The sequence below is a fragment of the Hypanus sabinus genome, chromosome 21 (assembly GCF_030144855.1).
Source record: "Hypanus sabinus isolate sHypSab1 chromosome 21, sHypSab1.hap1, whole genome shotgun sequence".
NCBI classification, from domain to species: domain Eukaryota; kingdom Metazoa; phylum Chordata; class Chondrichthyes; order Myliobatiformes; family Dasyatidae; genus Hypanus; species Hypanus sabinus.
In genome coordinates this window covers 30,850,052-30,870,573 of record NC_082726.1, presented here as the reverse complement: position 1 = coordinate 30,870,573, position 20,522 = coordinate 30,850,052, and the positions used below count along the sequence as shown (strand labels likewise).

General features: G+C 40.3%; 1 protein-coding gene across 3 annotated transcripts in view; it reads left to right on the top strand.

Moving 5' to 3' along the window:
* pik3ap1 (phosphoinositide-3-kinase adaptor protein 1) overlaps positions 1–20,522 on the top strand; it is a 139,194-nt gene that overhangs the window by 70,609 nt on the left and 48,063 nt on the right. For all 3 annotated transcript variants that reach the window (XM_059946228.1, XM_059946229.1, XM_059946227.1), the window contains exons 6-7: positions 15,543–15,675; positions 17,567–17,763. In XM_059946228.1, coding sequence (XP_059802211.1) covers positions 15,543–15,675; positions 17,567–17,763 — 330 coding nt within the window. The remainder of the gene's footprint in view (positions 1–15,542; positions 15,676–17,566; positions 17,764–20,522) is intronic.

The window sequence follows — 20,522 nt, the reverse complement described above, 5'->3', positions numbered from 1 at the left end:
GATGAAGTCCATGATAGTGGTGACGTAAAGGCTGGCTGCAGTGTCTTTGAACACGGACCAATCGACCAGCTCCAAGTTTCTTTATTTCCTCAGACCAGCACTGGACAACTCTCCGTACCAGATGCTCATGTTTCTCCTTCTGTTTGTGTGCAGGGAGAAGGAGCACAGCCAGTCGTCTGATGTAACAAATTGTGTGACGGAATGGTGGTTGTAGCTAAGTAATTTGTATAGCAATGGTCCAGAACCACTGGTGGGACAGGAGATGTGCTTGAAGTTGGCCTGTTTGATGTCACCAGAAATGATAAAAAGGTCTCAGGGTATCCTGTTCCAAGGCTGTTGACCATGGAGTAGGGTTCATTGAGTGCAGGCTTGACATCTGCCTGAGGCGACATGTAGGCTACTGTCAGAATAGCTGACGTGAACTCCCGTAGCAGGTAATACAAGTGGCATTTCACTGTTTAATATTCCAAGCCAGGTGAGCAAGGGCAGGCCAGGGTCATCATACCTGGGAGCCATGAGATGTTGCTTGAGAAGCGTACCCCTCCACCTCTAACTTTGCTCGAAGTTTAGAGAGTTATGGGCCAAACATGGGCATATGGGAGCAGCTTGGTGGGTGACATGGATAAGATGGGCCAAAGGGATTGCTTCCATGCTATGTTATTTTAGGATTCTATAATTCATCATCTACCTGTGTTGTCACTACCAAGGGAGTGCTTCATCGCTCATACAGTGCTGTATAGATATAAACACACACACATATATAAGACTTTTGCACAATGCTGTGGTAATTTTATGTATTGCCAGTATTCCTGCAAAAAAGAACCCCACAAATTTCATGAGTGATGATCAACCTGATTCTGATCCTTTTGTGGACTTAAGAGTGGGAAGGGGGCAGAGGGTTATGGTTGGGAAAGGAGAGTGGAGGGAGTGGGTAGCACGAGAGAGATTCTGTAATGATTAATTAATTACTGTTTGGAATCAAATGACCTAGTCTGGTGTCTTGGGGCTGGGCGTATCTGCACCCATGCCCCTAACACCCCTGGCACTCCTTCTCTGCCACCTGTCCCACACCCCTCCCGTTGTGCTCCACCCTCGCCATTCCCAATATACTTTGCTCCTGCCAGATTTGCAAACTCACTCTCCACTCCACGTTGACAAGTACAGTACTGTGCAAAAACGTAAGGCACCCTAGCTCTATATACTGTATGTGCCTAAGAACTCTGCACAGTACTGTACATTGAGAAAATTACTCTGGCTTAGAAATTAGGCTGCCTTACACTATTTAACATGATCAAAAATTCAATTGTGATAGTTTTCAGCTTTTATAAACCACTGGAACTTATGTTGTTTTCTGCATCAGGTGACATTATTCTTTTGAAATCTTGGCGAAAAAAGATAGTCACTGTGGTCTTGAAGTGCCTCTGTGGTGGAGCAACATGACCCAAACAAACTTTTAATGAGTCTGCTTTCTCTATAACTGTGCAATTAGTACAGGTGCCAGGCTTCAGCTCAAATCTGAGTGGTCACAGCCCACTGCTTTCGCCCTGCACAAGCCAACTGTCACCCAACTCCTCCATCTAGTACTTTTCTGCCCCTCTCATGCCCCTGCCTCTGGTTTACTTCCACCTGAACTAACACTGAGAGTGGGTGTCAGAGAATGAAAGTTTGCTTGCGTCGACCATGTAGTCACAAAGATGTGAAAGAATAAATTTGTGGTTGCGTCAGTGGCTGAGCCTGGATGATGAGTGGGTGCTTGAGGTTGGCAGAGCTGACTGCTGAATAAGTGAAATCTGCATTGGGGTGGGGAAAGTGTTGGAAGAGGGCAGGGTCTGCCGTGAGCCTTGTTGAGAGAAACCATCCAGCAGGGAGGCTGAGTCTTTGTATGATGATACTTTAGAATGCATCTGGGTTTCTAGGATAAGAACAATGGCTGGATGTATTGTATGGGTGTTAATGTTATGCTTCTTGGTGGGCAAATGGATTTTAATTATTTTATCTGACTGCTCTTGAGCTGAAATTGACCAAGATCAGAATCAAACGCTAATTCCCTTCAGCAGAGTCATCAACCAGAATCCCGTCTGCCATTACTGTCCTCGACGTATGCAAACTGTGAACTTGCCGGTTAGATTGTCTTCATTATAACGCAAGCGAGCTTTGAACGGAAGTTCGTCTGACAACTCAAGGCAGGACCACAGTGCTGTACTGCCTGAGAAGACATGCTTCAAGAAGCCTACAATGTGGGTCATGTTTTATCTTCACAGTCAGCCCTAAAAAGAATCCAGAAGTCTCTGACAGTAGTCCATCTTCAATACAGGACACAGACTGTGCTCTAGATTGTGGGAGTTTGCTGAATGAATTGAGTTGCTTTGTTTCCCATGTCATTGGCCACAGCTCAGAAAATAATTTATTGTTTACCAAGACCTTTTAGTTCTTTTACTGTGACTCAGTCACATTCTTAAATCTGTGTCAGATTGCTGCAGGTTTAAGCTGCACTCAAGAAGGTTGTGTTCTAGGAGGTTGTACTACGTTACGAGTCCGACATCATGTCACACAGCGCTGTGACCGCAACGCTCACCCTGAATATTCCTGGGTGAATGTCAGTGATTTGGGCTACTGTTCCTCAGAAATGTACTGGCATTATCACAGATGATGATTATCCATATAACAATTTAACTAACTGCAGATTATCTGATTATCAGATTATCTGAACATTGCAGGAGATTGCTACTGTATGTAGAAATTGAACACTAATTGAAAATTCAGCACAATTGAATAAAGAATAATAGTGACACGTCCTCAAAAGTCTGTTTACAGTTAAGTTCTTCAGGGGATTCTGAGGCTGTGAAAGACACTATGGAAATGCAGTTCTGTTTTTCAGTCCAGCTGCCTAGCAGCCTACAATCATCACAAATGTTTGCTCACAGTGGCTGATGGAAATTAGCCCTGAAGAATTGGAGTAATGCAAAAGGACTAACAAGGCTGAAATATATACAGTGAGTGGGAAGTACTGAGGAACAGAGGGACCTAGATCATAATGTCCTAAGATTCCTGAAGACAGTGGAATTGGATACTTCATTTTATTGGCCAGAGCATTGAATCTAAGAGCAGGGAAGTTTATGAAAAACTATTAACTACGTACATTATTAGTATGTATTAACTACAAAAAACATTAACCATTAACTATGTAAAATATTAACTATATAAATAATTAGTTATCCTTACAGGAGTACTGTGTGCCATTCTGGTCACTTCACTATAGAAAGGATGTAGTTGCACTGGAAAGGGTGCAGAGGAGATTTGTCAGGATGTGTCCTGGGAGAAGTATTTTGGTTATGTGTACAGCAGTTTAACATAAAAAGTTAGAGGGGATTAGAGGAAGAATATTCTCACCTCGGGGATGGTTGATATCCGGAAGCTAGTGAGCGGGAGCTGGAAGATAGAATCGGTGTACTTGATGGTCACCATTGATGCATTAAACAGAAGGATGAGTTCCTGTGCTATTAACCATGATAGTCTCTCACACATCGTTTCTTCATGAAGAACAACCTACCTGGGTTACATCACCATCCAATTTGTTTGTGTCAATGATTACTTTCCCTGGCTTGGATCCACGTACATTCTTGGGTTTCAGATTAACTCGACTAATGTAGACACAATAATGTTTGCTGTTATGCTTGTGATTCAGGTGGTGGGTTGATGTGAACAAATGAAACTCGCACCTTCCTGATCTGGTGCTTTGATTGTATTGTTCAAGTGGATTGTGGTTTCTTTGATGTTTCACTGTGTGGTGCGCTTAACGTAAGCTTCAATCAGACATAAATGTCGAGCAAGACAAGATCTGCAGATGCTGGAAATCTGAGCAACACACACAAAGTACTGGAGGAACTCAGCAGGCCAGGCAGCATCTATGGGAAAAAAAGTACAGTCGACACTTTGGGCCGAGACCCTTTGGCAGGACATGAATGTTGAATGCTAGGGGTTCATAGAGTCATACAGCACAGAAGTGAGTCCTTCAGTCTAACTGGTCTTTGCAGCCCATGATGCTAGCCCTATTTATCAACGTTTGTCCCATATCTCTTTAAATCAGGAGCTTCTAACCTTTTCTATGCATGGACCAATACCATTGAGGAAGAGCTCCATGGACTCCAAATTGGGAACTCCTGATCTAAACTTTTCCTATTCATGTACTTGTAGAAGCACCTTTGAAATATCGTTATTGTACCTGCCTCAAACACTTTCCCTGGCGGCTTGTTTGATATAACTTACAACCCTTTGTGTGAAGAAAGTCCCCCTCAGGCCCATTTCAAGTCTTTCTCCTCTCACCTTAAACCTATGTCTTCTAGGTGTTAGATTCCGTTTCCCTGGGAATGTTTACATCATGTGATGTCACCCTTCAGAATCTGAGTATGTACAGGGAATGAAGCCCTCAAGCCCTGGCTACATCTTCATAAATCTTCTCCACACTGCTTAACGGCATCTTCCCTGTAACAGAGTACGCAAAGCTGCTCACATTGCTCCAGGTGCAGCCTCACCAATATCATGCACAACTGCACCGTAATGTCCCGTGGCTGATAAAGGTCAGCATGTTAAACCCCTGCTTCATCACACAGTAAGGGCATCTCGTACTTGTTTTCCTTGCATTCCAGGGCCTTACCATTCACAGTGAAAGTCCTAACCTCATTTGTCTTCCCAGAATACAGCACCTCACATTTATCTGAATTGAAAGCCATTTGCCAGTCCTTGGTCCACTGACTTAGCTGATCATGAGCCCTCTAATTTTTGATAACCTCTTTCCCGTCTACAATACTACTTGCTTTAGGGTCATCTGCAGGCCTATATATTGAATATTCCCATCCAAACAACAAACAGTGGATCCACCCGTGACACACTCTTGATCAGGGGCCCCCAGTACGATAAACAGCCTTCTACCATCATCTTCTGCTCCCTAACTTTCCCTAGCTCCCATGTGATCTAACCTTCAAGACTAAACTGTCTTCGTGGACGAGGCTGATCCAATGACTGTTCAACTTGGGAGGGGCTGCAGTTGAGCTGTCTGTCACACAACTTGCTTACGTGATCGTTGACTGGGATAGTGACTTGACCTCTCTCCCTGAGGCCCCAACACCGCGTGTTTTCCTGCAGCAAGAGACAAGCTGCTGGAAGGACCCAGCGGGTTGAGCAGCATCGGGATTAGTGTTGAGCAGCATCGGGATTAGTGTTTTGCATCGCAACCCTTCATCAGGAGTGAAAGTGCAAGGGGGATCTGGCTAGTATAAAGAGGGGAGGGGGAGTGCTGGCTGATACAGGAGCCCATGGTGACTGGTGGGTTGAGGTCAAGGACGACGACAGATGGAGCTGGCTAGGGGAGGAGATGGAGTGGGGGACACAAGCAAATAGATGATAGGTGGCAGCCAACAAGAAAAAGGCATTTGGAACCAAGTGTGGGAAGGAAGGGGAAGGTGGAGATCGAGAATGGAGGGCCATGAGCAGGGACACAAAGGCAACTAGAGCTGGAATCTGATAATGGGAGTCATTAGGACAGAGGTGAAGGGCAAGTGGAACCAGAGAGAGTATGGGTGAACTGTGTGGGTTGCAGATGAGTGGAACTAGGAGAGGTGGGGGACGAAAACAGGTGGAGCTGGAGGAGGCAATGGGACTGCTGGAATGAGGGTGTAAAGGTGACACACTGGAGGTGAGGATTACCCATAACTGAAAAATTTGGAGTTTCTTTCCAGTGGGTCGTAGATGACCCAGGTGCAATACAAGGTTTGGTTCTTCCAGGTTAGATTATGCCTCTCCCTGGCAGTGGAGAAAGCTGAGGATGGCCAGAACGGGAAGGGGAAATCAAATAGTATGCAACTGGACACTGCAGACAGAGTGCAGTTGCTCTGTGAATTGGTTGCCCAGACTGTACATAGTCCCCGCTGACGTAGGGGAGGCTACATCAAGAGCACTGCATGCTGTAGTCAAGTATACGGAAGGTGCCTGAGAATCTTTTCCTGACATGGAGACACTGTTGAGATCTCTGGATCGTGATGAGGGAAGAGGTGTAAGAACAAGCTTCTGAGGAAAGTAATGGGGTCAAGGAGGGATGAATGGACTAGTGAGTCAGGAGACAAAGTGATCATTGCAGAAGACAGAAAGAGGTGGAGACGAGGTGGTGGGATCTCGTCACATCTGGTGAACTTGATGAAGGATGATGGGCAAGATGCAGAGGCTTCTAAAGTGGAAGGTGAGGACTAGGGGACTCTATCTCTATTCTGTCTGAAGGTAGGTGGGTGAGAGCAGAAATCTCAGAGACAGAGGAGACTGAGATCAGGCTCCGTCAACACAGAAGCCAAGTTTCCAGAAAAAAAGAAGACATACCGTATATCCTGGAACAGCAGGCCTCATTGTGACAGCAGATGTGGCAGAGAAGAAGAAACTGGGAGAAAGACAGTGTTGGCAGCTAAAGACAAAGACCAAGAGGGTGTGGGTGTCTTACAAAAGAGAGTGGGAAGAGATGTAGTCCAGTTTACTGTGGGGGTTTATGAATATCAGTGTATAGGTTATCTCTGAGATGGAGGCAGAACATAAAACAGGAAGAGAATTTGTCAAACAGTCGAAGTGAATTTGAGATAGGGTGGAAGTTAGTAGCAAAGGTGCTAACATTGACAAATTGATGTCGGAAGCAGCACCAGTGCCATCATGGATTTAATGGCAAAAGAATTGAATTGAATTGACTTTATTACTTCCATTCTTCATATACACGAGGAGTAAAAATCTTCAGTTACATCTCTGTCTAAATGAGCAATGTGCAATTTATAGTAACTTATAATAAATATTATGTAAAACAGGAAAGTCAATATAACACAGAAATACAGTTGTGTCAGCATGAATGAATCGGTCTGATGGCCTGGTGGAAGAAGTTGTCCCGGAGCCTGCTGGTCCTGGCTTTTATGCTGTGGTACCATTTCCTGGATGGTAGCAGTTGGAACAGTTTGTGTTTGGGGTGACTCAGGTCCCCAGTGATCTTTTGTGCCCTTTTTACACACCTGTCTTTGTAAATGTCCTGAATAGTGGGAAGTTCACAACTACAGATGCGCTGGGCTGTCCGCACCCGTCTCTGCAGAGTCCTGTGATTGAGGGAGGTACAGTTCCCATATCAGGCAGTGATGCAGCCAGTCAGGATGCTCTCAATTGTGCCCTTGTATCAAACTTTGTCAACAGTTTGAGGTGAAAGAGGCGCTGTTGTGCCTTTTTCACCACACATTCGGTGTGTACAGACCACGTGAGGTCCTCGGTGATGTGTATGCTGAGGTACTTAAAGCTGTTTACCCTCTCGACCCCAGATCCATTGATGTCAAGGATGTCAGTTGGAGAATTGGTTTGGAACAAACACTGTTTGTAATGAAAAGACAATCATAGCTAAGGCCCCATGCAAGTGTCCACGGCCACACCTTTCATTTTCTACAAATGAAAATGAGAGGTGTTAAAAGAGAAGCTGTTCAGATTAAGAATAAGTTCAGCCACTGGATGAGAGTGTTGGTGGAGGGGAACTGGTTGGATCTTTGCTGCAGGAAAGGTCAGGAGGGCTTTGAGACCTTCCTGATGGGCAAGGTGGAGGTGCATGATGGTGGGATCTGGATGGGACTGGACACTAGAGATGAGGCAATAGGAGCTGAGGAATCTGAATTTATCATAATGATGGCGGGTATGTGAGGTGTCTGGCATGTAGGAGCCAGGGATTAGACAAAGGAGCACAGGGTAGAATCAAGGTATGAGAATATAAATAGAGACTGCAGATGCTGGAACCTGGAGCTTAAGCGTACAGCTGGAGGAAGCCAGCGGGTCAAGCAGTGTCAGTCCAAGTGAAGGGTCTCATCTTGGAACATTAACTGTCAATTTCCCACCACATATGCTTCCTGGCCCACTGAGTTCCTCCAGCAATTTGTTTTGAGCTATGAGGAGATCAGCTCAGTGGGGTGGGAGCAGGCAGAATTAATGGGTCTACTGGGTCAGACCTGTTTGTGGATCTTGAGGTGAGATAGAAGTGGAAAGTGCAGGAGAGGGGACCTATCAGGCTGGAGTCTGGAGGGGAGATCTCAAGATATGATAAGATCTTTTCAAATCCTTTTATTATTATTATTATTATTATTCAAAAATAACACAGATACATCGAAGTAATAAAACAATGCCTCGAAAAATAAAAAATTATCTTAAAGATTGAAAATTTTTGTGAATAAAAAAATACCCTACTAAGCAAAAAAGTTTAGAGAAAAAAACCCCGGAGCCATGCGTCATACAGAAAGCTTCTAAAAATAAACATCAAACCACCAACAGAACAGAAAGATATATCAAAAAACAATTACACTTAATATTACACAATCAAATATATCTGTCAGATAGATTCTCAAAATCAAATAAAGGTTCAAAGGTTCGACTTCTAATTTTCTCCAAGCTAAGACACAGCATCACTTGAGATAACCATTGTGACAAAGTAGGAGCTGATATCGCCTTCCATTTCAACAAGATGGCCCTCCTAGCTACCAATGCAACAAACGCAATAACATGTTGGTCAGACACAGAAATACCGTGGATATTTTGAGGAATTATTCCAAAAAGCGCTGTCAATTTATTAGGTTGTAATTGGATTCTGAGTGCTTCAGAAATTGTCGAAAAGACTGACTTCCAAAGCTGTTTTAAAATAGAACATGACCAGAACATATGTGTCAATGTAGCTATCTCAGTTTTACATCTATCACAATACTTGTCAACATTGGGAAATATTTTAGAAAGTCTCTCCTTCGTCAAATGGTAACGATGTACAATTTTAAATTGAATCAGCGAATGACTAGCACAGGTCAAAGGAGAGTTAACCAGCTTCAGAATCCACGACCAATCCTCCCATATAAAAGTCAAATTGAGTTCCTTTTCCCAATCCTATTTAATCTTAAGTAAAGGACGCTTATCCCATTGTAATAATAAATTATAAATTCTTCCAATAGAACCTTTCATCAAAGGGTTCATATTAATAATAGTATCTAACAAGTCAGCCTCTAATATGTAAGGAAAATTACTTAAATATTTTTGTAAAAAATGTCTAACTTGAAGGTATTGTAAAAAGTGTGAATATAAGAGAGAATATTTATTGACTAATTGTTCAAAAGACATCAATCTGCCTTCTTTAAATAAATCCAAAAAAGAATTGATACTTTTATTTTTCCAAATTAAAAAAATTGGATCACTCCAGGAAGGTTTAAAGAAGTAATTGCAATAAATTGTACGACAAAGTTTAAATTTTTTAAGATTAAAAAAATAGCAGAACTGGAGCCAGATTTGTAATGAGTACTTAACCACAGGATTTAGGTTTAAATTAGCAACTTTAGCTAATTGTATAGGTAGAGCAACTCCTAATAACGAGGTTAAATAAAACTGTTTCACAGCTCTCAGTTTCAGGACTACCCAAATTGTCCGATCATTCCTATCACCCTAATATAACCAAAAGGACATATATCGCAAATTATCTGCCCAATAATACATTCCTAGATTAGGCAAAGTGAGACCTCCATCTTTTTTCAACTTTTGTAAAAGACATTTACTAATTCTTGGTCTTTTATTATCCCAAATAAAAGATAAAATAATAGAATCAATCTGATCAAAAAACTTCTCAGTCAAAAAAAAAGAAATATTCTGAAATAAGTATAGAAATTTTAGTAAAATCATCATTTTAACTACATGAATACGACCAACAAGTGAAAATGTAAGTGGTCTCCATCTACTAAATGAGTACTTCATAGAGTCCACTAAAGGAGGAAAATTGGCTTTATAAAGATCCTTATATTTTTTTTAGTAATTATGACACCTAAATATCTAAAAGAATCCGTAACTTTAAAAGAAATATATATAGAGACAGATTCATTTAAAGGAAGTAATTCACTTCTACTAAAATTTATTTTATATCCTGAAAAATCTCCAAATTTGTCAAATTATTTTAGCAAAGCAGGAATAGATTCTTCAGGCTTAGATATATATACACCAATAAATCATCAGCTTAAAGAGAGATCTTGTGCATGGTCTCATTCACAAAAATCCCATGAATATTTTTGGCTTCACGAAGAGCAATAGCAAAGGGTTATAATATTAAATTAAATAACAAAGGACTTAATGGACAACCTTGTCTTGTCCCCCATGATAGCTGAAAAAAAGGAGACCTACGGTTATTAGTGACAACAGTAACAATAGGAGCTTTATATATCATTTTAATCCAATTATTAAAATTAATACCAAAACCAAATTTTTCTAAAACATTTAATAAATATTTCCATTCGACTCAATCAAATGCTTTTTCAGCATCCAAAGATACAATGCATTGTGGAGTTTTAGAAGAGGGTGAATATATAATGTTACATAGTCTCTGAACATTTGAAAAAGAATAACGACCCTTTATAAAGCCTGTTTGATCTTTAAAAATTATTTCACCCAAAATACTCTCCAACCGATTGGCCATTATCTTTGAGAGAATCTTAGCATCAACCTTCAATAATAAAATAGATCTGTATGAGGCACAATTAGTAGGATCTTTATCCTTTTTGAGAATTAAAGAAATAGAAGCCTCATAAAAAGTAGAGGGTAAAACACTTTTCACAAAAGAATCTTTAAGCATCTCCAACATATATGAGAAAAGCTATTTTCCAACATTTTTTATAAAATTCTACAGGATAACCATCAATTCCCAGGGCCTTACCAGATTGCATGGAAAAAAAAGCTTTATGAATTTCGGATTCAGTAATTTGGGCATCAAGAGTTTTTTGATCCTCAGCAGAAATTTTAGGAAAAGCAATCTTTCGTAAAAAAGCATTCATTTCAGAAGAATCCACTGGACATTGAGATTTATAAAATTCAGTATAAAAATCTTGAAAAATCTTATCAATTTCTTCATATTCCCGAACCAGGGTACCATCCTTTCTACGAATTTTCAAAATTTGCCTTTTGACTCCAGCTGATTTTAATTGAGATGCAAGTAGTGTATTATTTTTATCTCCAAACATATAAAATTGGCTGTTTAACTTAAGTAGATAACCTTCAATTGGATGTGTTAATAATAGGTTATATTGTGATTGAAGTTCCACCCTTTTTTTAAATAAGTCAATATTAAGGGAAGTCGCATAGATATTATCTATATCTTTAATTTGTTTTGAAATTTTATCTAATTCTGCTTTAGTCTGTTTTTTTAAGTTTAACTGAAGAGAAATAATCTGACCACATAAAAATGCTTTAAATGTATCCCATATAATTAATTTGGACATACCTCCTATATCATTAAAAAGAAAAAATTCTTTTATCTGGCTTTCAATAAAACCGATAAAATCAGAGTTTTGCAATAAAGTCTGAGACATGCGCCATGGTGGACGGGCAAAAAAGACATTATCAAATTCAAAGGACAAGCTCAACGGTGCATGATCAGATATAGCAATAGCGTCATATTCACAGTTTTTAACATTAGGCAAAAGGTGGGGATCAATTATAATATAATCAATCATCAAATATTTTTTATAGACATGCAAAAAAAAGGAATATTCTCTGTTATCAGGGTGCAAATGCCTCTATAATTCGATCAACCCAAAATCGGTCAAAAAGGAGTTAATAACTGACGTAGAATGATTTGGAAGTCGCTGATAAGTTAGCTCTTGTCAATCATAGGATTTAAACAGCAGTTAAAATCCCCACCTATTATCAACATATATTCATTTAAATCTGGCAATAAAGCAATTTTTTTTTAAAGGATCATCTAAATTAGGACCATACAAATTGACCAAAACAACCTTTCTATTCCAAATCACTCCTTTAACAATTAAAAATCTACCATTAGAAACTGATTCAATATCCTCTTGAGTAAATATACTAGATTTAATAAAGATAGATACATCTTTAGTTTTACTCTGAGAAGTAGCATGGAGCTGTAATCCATTCTACCATCCAAAAAACCTATTTTGATCTCCCGTCTTGATATGCATCTCCTGAGCAAAAATTATGTCAGGTTGGAATCGATCAATACTTTTAAAAGTCTTTTTTTGTTTAATAGGATGATTCCAACCATGTATATTCCAACTTATTACGTTAATCCATTTAACTGCCAGACTATAATTTTATTCTAATTTACTTCATACATGCGCAGAACACATACCAATATGGGATTATCAAAGATGGCAGTAATAACGAGTACAACCATATAAAAAATACACATGCTCCGGAACCACCCAATGGGAAAAAACTCCTAACTCTAGACCCACTCACCCTCCCAAAATCCTGAAAAAAAGGCAAGCGAACTAAGATAGGATACAAAGTATGGGCCGCTCTGTTGATCTCCTCTCTCCCTCCCCCCAGCCAGCACACAAAACAATAAAATGACCTTGTGAGAAAGACAGTAACGTCTCAACAAAGAAGAGTGTTTACATTCCATCATGTATTAAACAAAAAGAGAACCACAATAATATAATCTCTTAGAGAGAAAAACCAGCGCCATCTTAAGTTTAGCATTAAATCTCTAAGAAAACTTTAAATTCTGTTACAGGACGCTATAATAAAACAGATAAGAAAGAGGTTAATAGTATATTTAACCGAACTAAATTTACAGAAATATTAATCAGTAATATCATAAGTACTAAACCCTCCCGGATATACATAAAAAGAAATCTTACTAGTAGGAAAAAAACTACCAATTAGTAAATTAAGAAACAACAGAAAGAAACATCAAACCAAGTACTAGATAAAAGGAACAAATCCTTTTATCCTCTTTTTTTTCAGTCAAATATCTAATTAGCCATTTAAACAGTCAAACTTGAACTGTAAATCTTCTTTCCAAACAAAAATCCAATCGGATGCAATAATGAGCAGGTTTTCTTATCTTCTTTTATTAATCTCTCAATGAAATATCCAAATAACCTTCATATATCTTCTTTTTGAAATGTGAATAATATACAGATAATCAAACAGCTTTTCTGACAGTTCATTCAGTAGTAGCGTCAGTGACGGTGACAGGTATAACCTGAACAAAATCCAGCGCGGCTTTTGGGTCAAAGAAAATGCGTGGAGAAGAATTAGGAGGAAAAGCTTTCATTCTTGTCGGGCAACTCAAGGGGGGAAATAGTTTCTTATCCTATGCTTGTTTCATTACCAAAGCAAATCTTGATCTTTGTCCCATTACTTCTTTTGGATAGCCTTCATAAAAACGGAGTTCAGACTCGTTGAATCTGAAAACTCTGTTTTCTTGCCTGTCGCATTATTTGATCTTTAATTTTAAAGTGATGAAAACAAACCAGAATAGCTCTTGGTCTGCTTGAATCCTTAAATTTTGAAGTAAATGCTCTATGTGCTCTTTCAATAGCAGGCGGCTGTGATAAAATAGTCGGAAATAGATCATGAAAGAGCTTATCAAAGTAAACCGTTAAATCTCCATCTTCAGCTCCTTCTTACAATCCAACAATTCATATATTGTTTCAACAAGACCTAGTTTCCAGGTCTATGATCTTATTTTGATATTTTTCCAAACGGGTTGTAGTTTCAGACAATTTTTGCTTAGTTAACTTCAATTCCTCTTCATGTTTAGTAACTTGAGTTTCCACATCTTTAAGTTTTTCCAGAAATAACTTCATTTCATCATTATTCTTTTCCAGTTGATCTTTAATTGCCCTATTCTGATCTCGAATTGAATTCAGTGTCCGAACGATATCTTCAGCCCATGATGGCACTTCATCTGATCTTTCCTTCGGCATCTTTCCTTTTCCATTACCTTTGTCACTGGGTTCAGGCAGATTCTTCCCACTTCTCATAGAGATAGACATATTACTCCCCTTCAAGAATCAGCAATTAAAATTTTTAAATTCAAAATTTAAACTGGGGTGAGAGAGAGAAAACTAAGAGCAGCACAAAATTACTGCTACTCCATCAACAGACAGAGGCAGTCTGCCGATATGGCAGTGTGAGAGACAGCGTGGTGTAAATTGGTGGGGTCGAGGTCCTAAGATAGGTATGAGGAGGTGTCTTAGAACAGCTAACTGGCCTGGACTTCTGCTGGACTGGGATTGTGGTGATTTTCCTCGTACCAGGGCAAATATACACAGGGTCTTATGGGATGTGAATGCTCTGCAGAGATGGAGGCAGTGTGATACTCTCGAGCTGGTAAGACTACCCGTTCTCTCCATGTCCACTTTCCTCAGTATGGCAGCACTTTTCACAGAGGTCATTTCCAGACCTTCCCCATAACCCTTGAATCACTACTGATTACAGATCTATCCATCTTAACTTTAAATATACCCAGTCCTCTGTTCTAACTTATTCCAGGAACTCTCAGAGGTCTGAGGGAAATATTGTCTTCATCTCAGTCCTACGTGTACACCCTTTTATTCTGAGACTATTCCCTTTTGTTCTACATTCTTCCATGAGAGGGGGCATCCTCTTGCCTTTTCCCCTCTCTAGACTCTCTGGGATTTTGTTGTTTCAATAATATCGCCTCTCAATGTCCAGCCTGTTCAACATTTCCTCATAGGTCAGTCCCTTCATTCTCAAATCATCCCAAGTAATCTGAACTAAATGTAGTAAAATAATATATTTCCTTAAAGAAGGGAACTAAAATTATTCTCAAAACTCTGACCTGGGCTCACTAGAAGTACATTTGTGTTCCAGTCCCTGGAAATACGGGACAACATTCCATTACCTCTCCTTGTTATCTGTTGTACTTTGGTGCTAAAGTTATGTGTTTCAATTGTGATGTGCTGCAAATAACAGTTGGTTATTTGCAGAGAGAGAAAAACTGAGCCAATATCTCTGAGGGGTAACTTGCAGCCGAAGTGGCCAGTTCTGATACAGTCAGACAGTAAATAACTGGAAGTTGGGGATGTCGATATTGAATTTAGATTCCCAAAACAAATAGGACGTGTTTTCACATTTTGTACAAGGACCTTCGCCCTGAAATGCTGTTTCTCTTTACAGTATTTTTATGTTTTTAATTCAGATTTCCAACATCTGCAAGTGTTTGACTTTATATGCTTGCTTCTGCATCAGGGTCCTAATTAAAACAATTTTTACACGAGAGTATGTCTCGGTTACATAGAACCCGGGCTCTATTGAGTTAGTGGTGGAGAGAAGGTCGCTAAACAAACTGTTGTCCATTATGGACAATCTGGCACATCCTCACCATGACCTACTGAATAAGCAGTGGAAAACCCTTTCAAACAGACTCATTCTGCTCTGCTGTCACAAGGATCGTTACAGAAAATCTTTCCTACCAAATGCAATAAGTATATGCAACAGTTCATCTCTGTGCAACAGGATAACACACATCATAGTATAATAAACTGTTTTATTATTTCGTACATTATTATTACACATTGGTAAATTATTATTGTGCACATTTTGTTACTCTGTACCTTGTTATTAGCTAAATCTGCACACTACTAAGTGTGTTTTTAAGTGTTGCTGTGGTAACAGAAGAATTTCCCACTCTGGAGCAATAAAGTATTTTTTATTATTATTACTATTATTATTTTCTCCTTTTTATGCAGGCATTCCACATCATACCATATAACAGAGAAACACTGGACAAACTACTGACAGAATCACTGAGAAGAAACATGCCTGCCAATGGCCTTCATATATTTGGAATTAATCAGTTAGAAGAGGATGATATGTCTACAAGTAGGTATTGATGCTTTGGGCTCCAAGAGAGATGTAGGCATTGACTTCAAAGAGTATCAGCAAGTCATGACCTCTAACCTATATAAATAAAGTGAAGCTGGCACTAATTGTCCTATTCCTTTAACTTGACATGCCAACAGTGGGCTCCCTGCAACCATTCGGTCTGCATATGAAATCATGGTCATTGTGCAAATGTTGCCTTTCCAGTGGCTGAAGCCCACCGCTTGCTCTTCAGATCCAGACTGAGTACAGAGGAGGAGTAATCTGGGCCCATGGAAAATGAAGGGTTACCTATTAGAGGTGTTTATTAATAAACAAAAAAAATTAAGGGAGAGACTCCAGAGCCAAGGGGACATTGTGTTAGCACTTATGGGAAGGACTCCTTGGATGATGCTGGAGAGCACCTATCTACAGGGGAAGAGATATTTGGATATGTTCTCCAAATACATTCTCCAAAAAAAAACCATTGGATCAATTAAATGTTTCACTCAATGAGATTAATTAATCACATGCTTAGCAACTTATTTAAAGTTAATGGAGCAAAGGTTCACTTGAGGATTGAACGTGGTCAGCCAGATGAAGGTCGATGGATCCAAGGAGCTGAATGTCCTCTTGAGACTGTCAAGCTCCGTACCGTCACATCACTAGGGAGGTTATCAGGTTTTCAGGAAAGAGTGGGAGTGGGATTTATGAGCTGGTTTATACCTTGCTGTCTGCCGGGACAGCTGAGGCTGAATGTGGTGTCCTTTGGAGATGCTGGATCAGATGGGACCTGCTTGAATGGTCTTGGCATGGAGGTTACAGGTCAACTGCTGCAAGGTGAGATAAATACTGAATCTCACTAGTTAGCATGAACGGTCCGCTTTCCTACTGTATAACATAACCTAGGCTTTTTTACTGAGCAGCACAGCTATCTGCTGCTTGTCTGCTAGGAAACTATAGAGTGGTACAGCACGGAAATGGGCCATTCAGACCACCAAGTCCACACTGACTAATGGTATTTGACAGCATTACCTCCATATCCCTGGCCATTCAAGTGACTGCCTAGAATCTCTTTGTTGCGATTGGATCTGATTCCGTCACCTCCCCTGGCAGTGAGTTCCAAATTTCAACCACTTACTTGAAAATAAAACTTCCCACCCCCCAGATCCCTTTTAAAACTCGTTCCTCTCACCTTGATCTTATGCCCTCTTGTTTATGACTCTGAATGTATCTAACCTCTAGCAAGTTGCAAAGTATCACCTCAATTTTAATGTTCTGTGTCCCAACCTATGATGAAAAACATGCCATATACTTTCTTCACAATTATATTGATGACTTTAATGGACCTATAGACTTCAACTCCAAGGTCCCTCTCTTCATCACTGTTTCTTTGGTCCCTACCATTTACTGTAAGTAGCCTAAATTTATCTGACTCCCAAAATTCTATATGCCAGTTCTCTGTCCAACTTTCCATCTGATCCATATCCTGCTCTAGCCTTTGACAACTTTCATCACTATCCACAATGTCACCAAGCTTTTAAAGTGTCATTTTCCAACTTATGAATCACACCTTCTGCATCCTCATCCAAACAACAAGGACCCAGCTCCAATCCCCAGTGAACCCCACTGATCAGCTTTCCAATCAGAAATGCATCCTTCCACCGTTACCTTCTATCTCCTATTATCAAGTCAAATTTGGATCCAATGAACTACATTGTCTTGCATTCCATGACCCTTAAATTTGCAAGATGGTGGAGGCTAAGGTCGGTGTGAGATCAGGAGGAGATTGGTGGTGCGGGGCAATGGAGAGTCAGTTGTAGTATCTGATGGTACATTGATCAGGAAGGATCCCTTTTAACTTTTTTGGCTCTCTACTAATGAATTAATTTCATGTTTAATGTTCACACAGCTCAACGAGACAAGGAGCTCCCAACCCTACTTCACTTTTCCGCCATGTATGGTTTAAAGAACCTGACTGCCCTGTTGCTGCAGTGCCCTGGTGCTCTACAAGCCTACAGTGTGGCCAACAAGGATGGCGATTACCCAAACAACATGGCAGAGAAGAATGGGTACAGAGATCTCCGGCAATTCATGGATGAATATGTGGTGAGGATGCCTGAGCTGAGAATTAGAGACTCCTCAACCAGTGCTCTGCAGTCTGTTCCTCTCCTAGACTTTTTGTATTTTGAGTATGAAGTATTGCTGGGGAGGTTTGTGGGTGGAGGTGGGGACTGGGAGTTATTCCCTAACAGTTCAGGTTCAATGTCATTTCACTAAAATCTCGGCCCTGAACTTTCTAACAGGACTTTGCGTAACCCTGGTGTCTTAACACTGAACCATGGAGGCACTGAAATATCACTGAAGGCATCCCTTTTGCTGTTGATACCATTCCAGTACATCAAAGGAGCAAACATTTGTAATTCCACACCCTGATATTTGTCCATTAAACAAAGATTTTTTTCATCCTCTGATTCATATCTAGTTCCTCTTAAAATTACTGACGAATCCAAAGTAAAATGTACCTAGTTTTTCATTTTTCCCAATTACAAAGAAAGGTTGTCATGCTGAAACAAACTCTGATTTGCCTTCTCACAGATGCTGAATGCTGCTGGCATTTTCTGTGGTATTTTAATAGGATACTGTGGAAGATTAGGGAGTGAAATGTGTGATGGGACACAGAACATCTCCAAACATAGAACATAGGATGGGCAGGCTCTTCAGCCCATGATGATGTGCTAGACTTCTTAAATAAATAACTCCCAATTAACCTAAACCCTTTTACCCACATATTGACTATTTCCCTTCTTTCTCTACACATTTGTGTGCCTATCTAAAAGTCTCTTAACTTGAAGGAATGTTCTCCTTATCTTTTTCTGGTTGTAGGACTGACACAGGGTTGTGTGTACTCTCTGGCCTGGACATCTTGCCTAGGGCATTGGGTAAATATAATATCAATGTGCACAGCAAATCTTGGATTTTATTGTTTGTTTTGAGGCTAGGGTAGCTCAAATGCAGAACATTCAATTGAAGACTTCAAGATCCTGTGTAATTCCCAGTTTTTGCATTTTCCCTTCTTTAGAGAAAGGTAAAAGCCAATCTAATCAAAGTGTTTGAATTGTGGAAGAATTTGCTGGGTAATCACAAAATATCATCTTCCAGCTGGGGAATTCAGAACTGGGACTGCAATTGTCTTATTGAAGAGGGATGAAAAAGTCAATAAGTACTGGGGATAATCAGCAGATTGCGGATATCAGGATTTTTATTGTGTTGATTTGGGATGTGAGGGATAAGTTGTAGGTCCAGATAAATCACACCGAGTGGTTAAGTAACTGTGATCACAATGAAGTTGGAGCAGAGTCTGAGGCTGCATAGTCTGTTCCTGAGGAACGATGTGTTCTGCAACCAATAAAAATTTTAACCTGCAGAAATATCACTGTAGCGCTTCAACAACGAGCAAGATAAAGATGATTTTCTATTTGGGCCAAGAATTGGGATATAGAGGGTCAAAGTTGGCAAGGGTACCACCTTCCTCCCCCCACTCCCTACAGAGGTGAGACTTTGGCAGAATACTTTGATACCTACCCTAACCCAAGCTTGTGAAGTGATGTAGTTACCAGTTGGAAGTTACAATGAGTTGGAAACAAACTCTGGTTTGGCTTCTCACAGATACTGAATGCTGCCAGCTTTTTCTGAACTATTAACTAGTTGAGGTTCTACCTCAAGTGTCAGAGGCCCAGACCTTGTGTGCACCTTGTTCCTGGGTGCTCTGGTTTGCTCGCATAACCCAAGCAGCCCCCATTAGTTTAACTGTCCATGGCAAATTGTCCATAGTGCATAGGGCAATGGTGCAATCTGGGAAAAGTCATTGAATGTAGGAAGAAACTGATTAATATAGGATTAATGCAAAAGAGGTTGATGGTCAGATTTGTTGGGCCAAGGGGTTTGTTTCCGTGCTGTCACTGACTATGATCGTGGTACCTCAGAAACTGATCCTGTGGACAAGGGATGGTGAGCAATAATCAAGCTGGATTATACTGGACCAGAACAATTCAGGATATCTAGGAGATGATTTTGCAAGTTAAATTGGGTCCCCTCTTGTCATGGAAGTGTAGCTTGCCTGAATCTATGTGCTGAAATTAAGAGGACTTAACAATAAGAGGGAAGCAGGCACACCAGCTTGTTTTTTGAGAGAGGCTGGTAGAGTTGGGGTGCGGAGCTAACACCAGGCTGTTTCCTCCACAACAGAGTGATTAATGTGCTGATAAAGATCAGCTTAACACCGAGTGCTCATTACGAAAAGTTATAGGAGACTGTGAGGTGTGAAGATTTGTTCAGAATGTGCGACTTACCACGTGTCCTTTTCTGGCCAGTGCTTGGTACTACCAGCTGACGTAGGGGGAAGGGCTTCGCCACTTTCACAATTGCTAAATTTGTCAGAAGCTCAGTTGCTGGGAAGTCATATGATGGGCTCCTATGCAATTGTTCATTCATTTTAAAATCCCACCAAATTCAAAATGAAAGAGGGACGCGTCACTGCAGATGGTTAGCCCACCTAAAAATTTGGCCGACTCAACTACACCTGCCTGTCTTTTTCCCATTTCACTAAATTCCCCTGAGTCATTCTTATCTATTCCTTTCATAATTTTATATGTTTCTATAAGATCCCCTCTCATTCTTCTATAGTGCTAAGCTCTCTCCTCCTAGAGTAACCACCTCACTTCTGGAATCAATCTGGTGATCTTTCTCTGCACTGTCTCCAAAGCTAGTACATCTTCCCTCAAGTAGGAACCCCAGTACAGCTACAGTATTCGAGACATGGCTTGACCAGTACCCCGTGGAATTGCAGCACAATCTCAGTGCTCCTG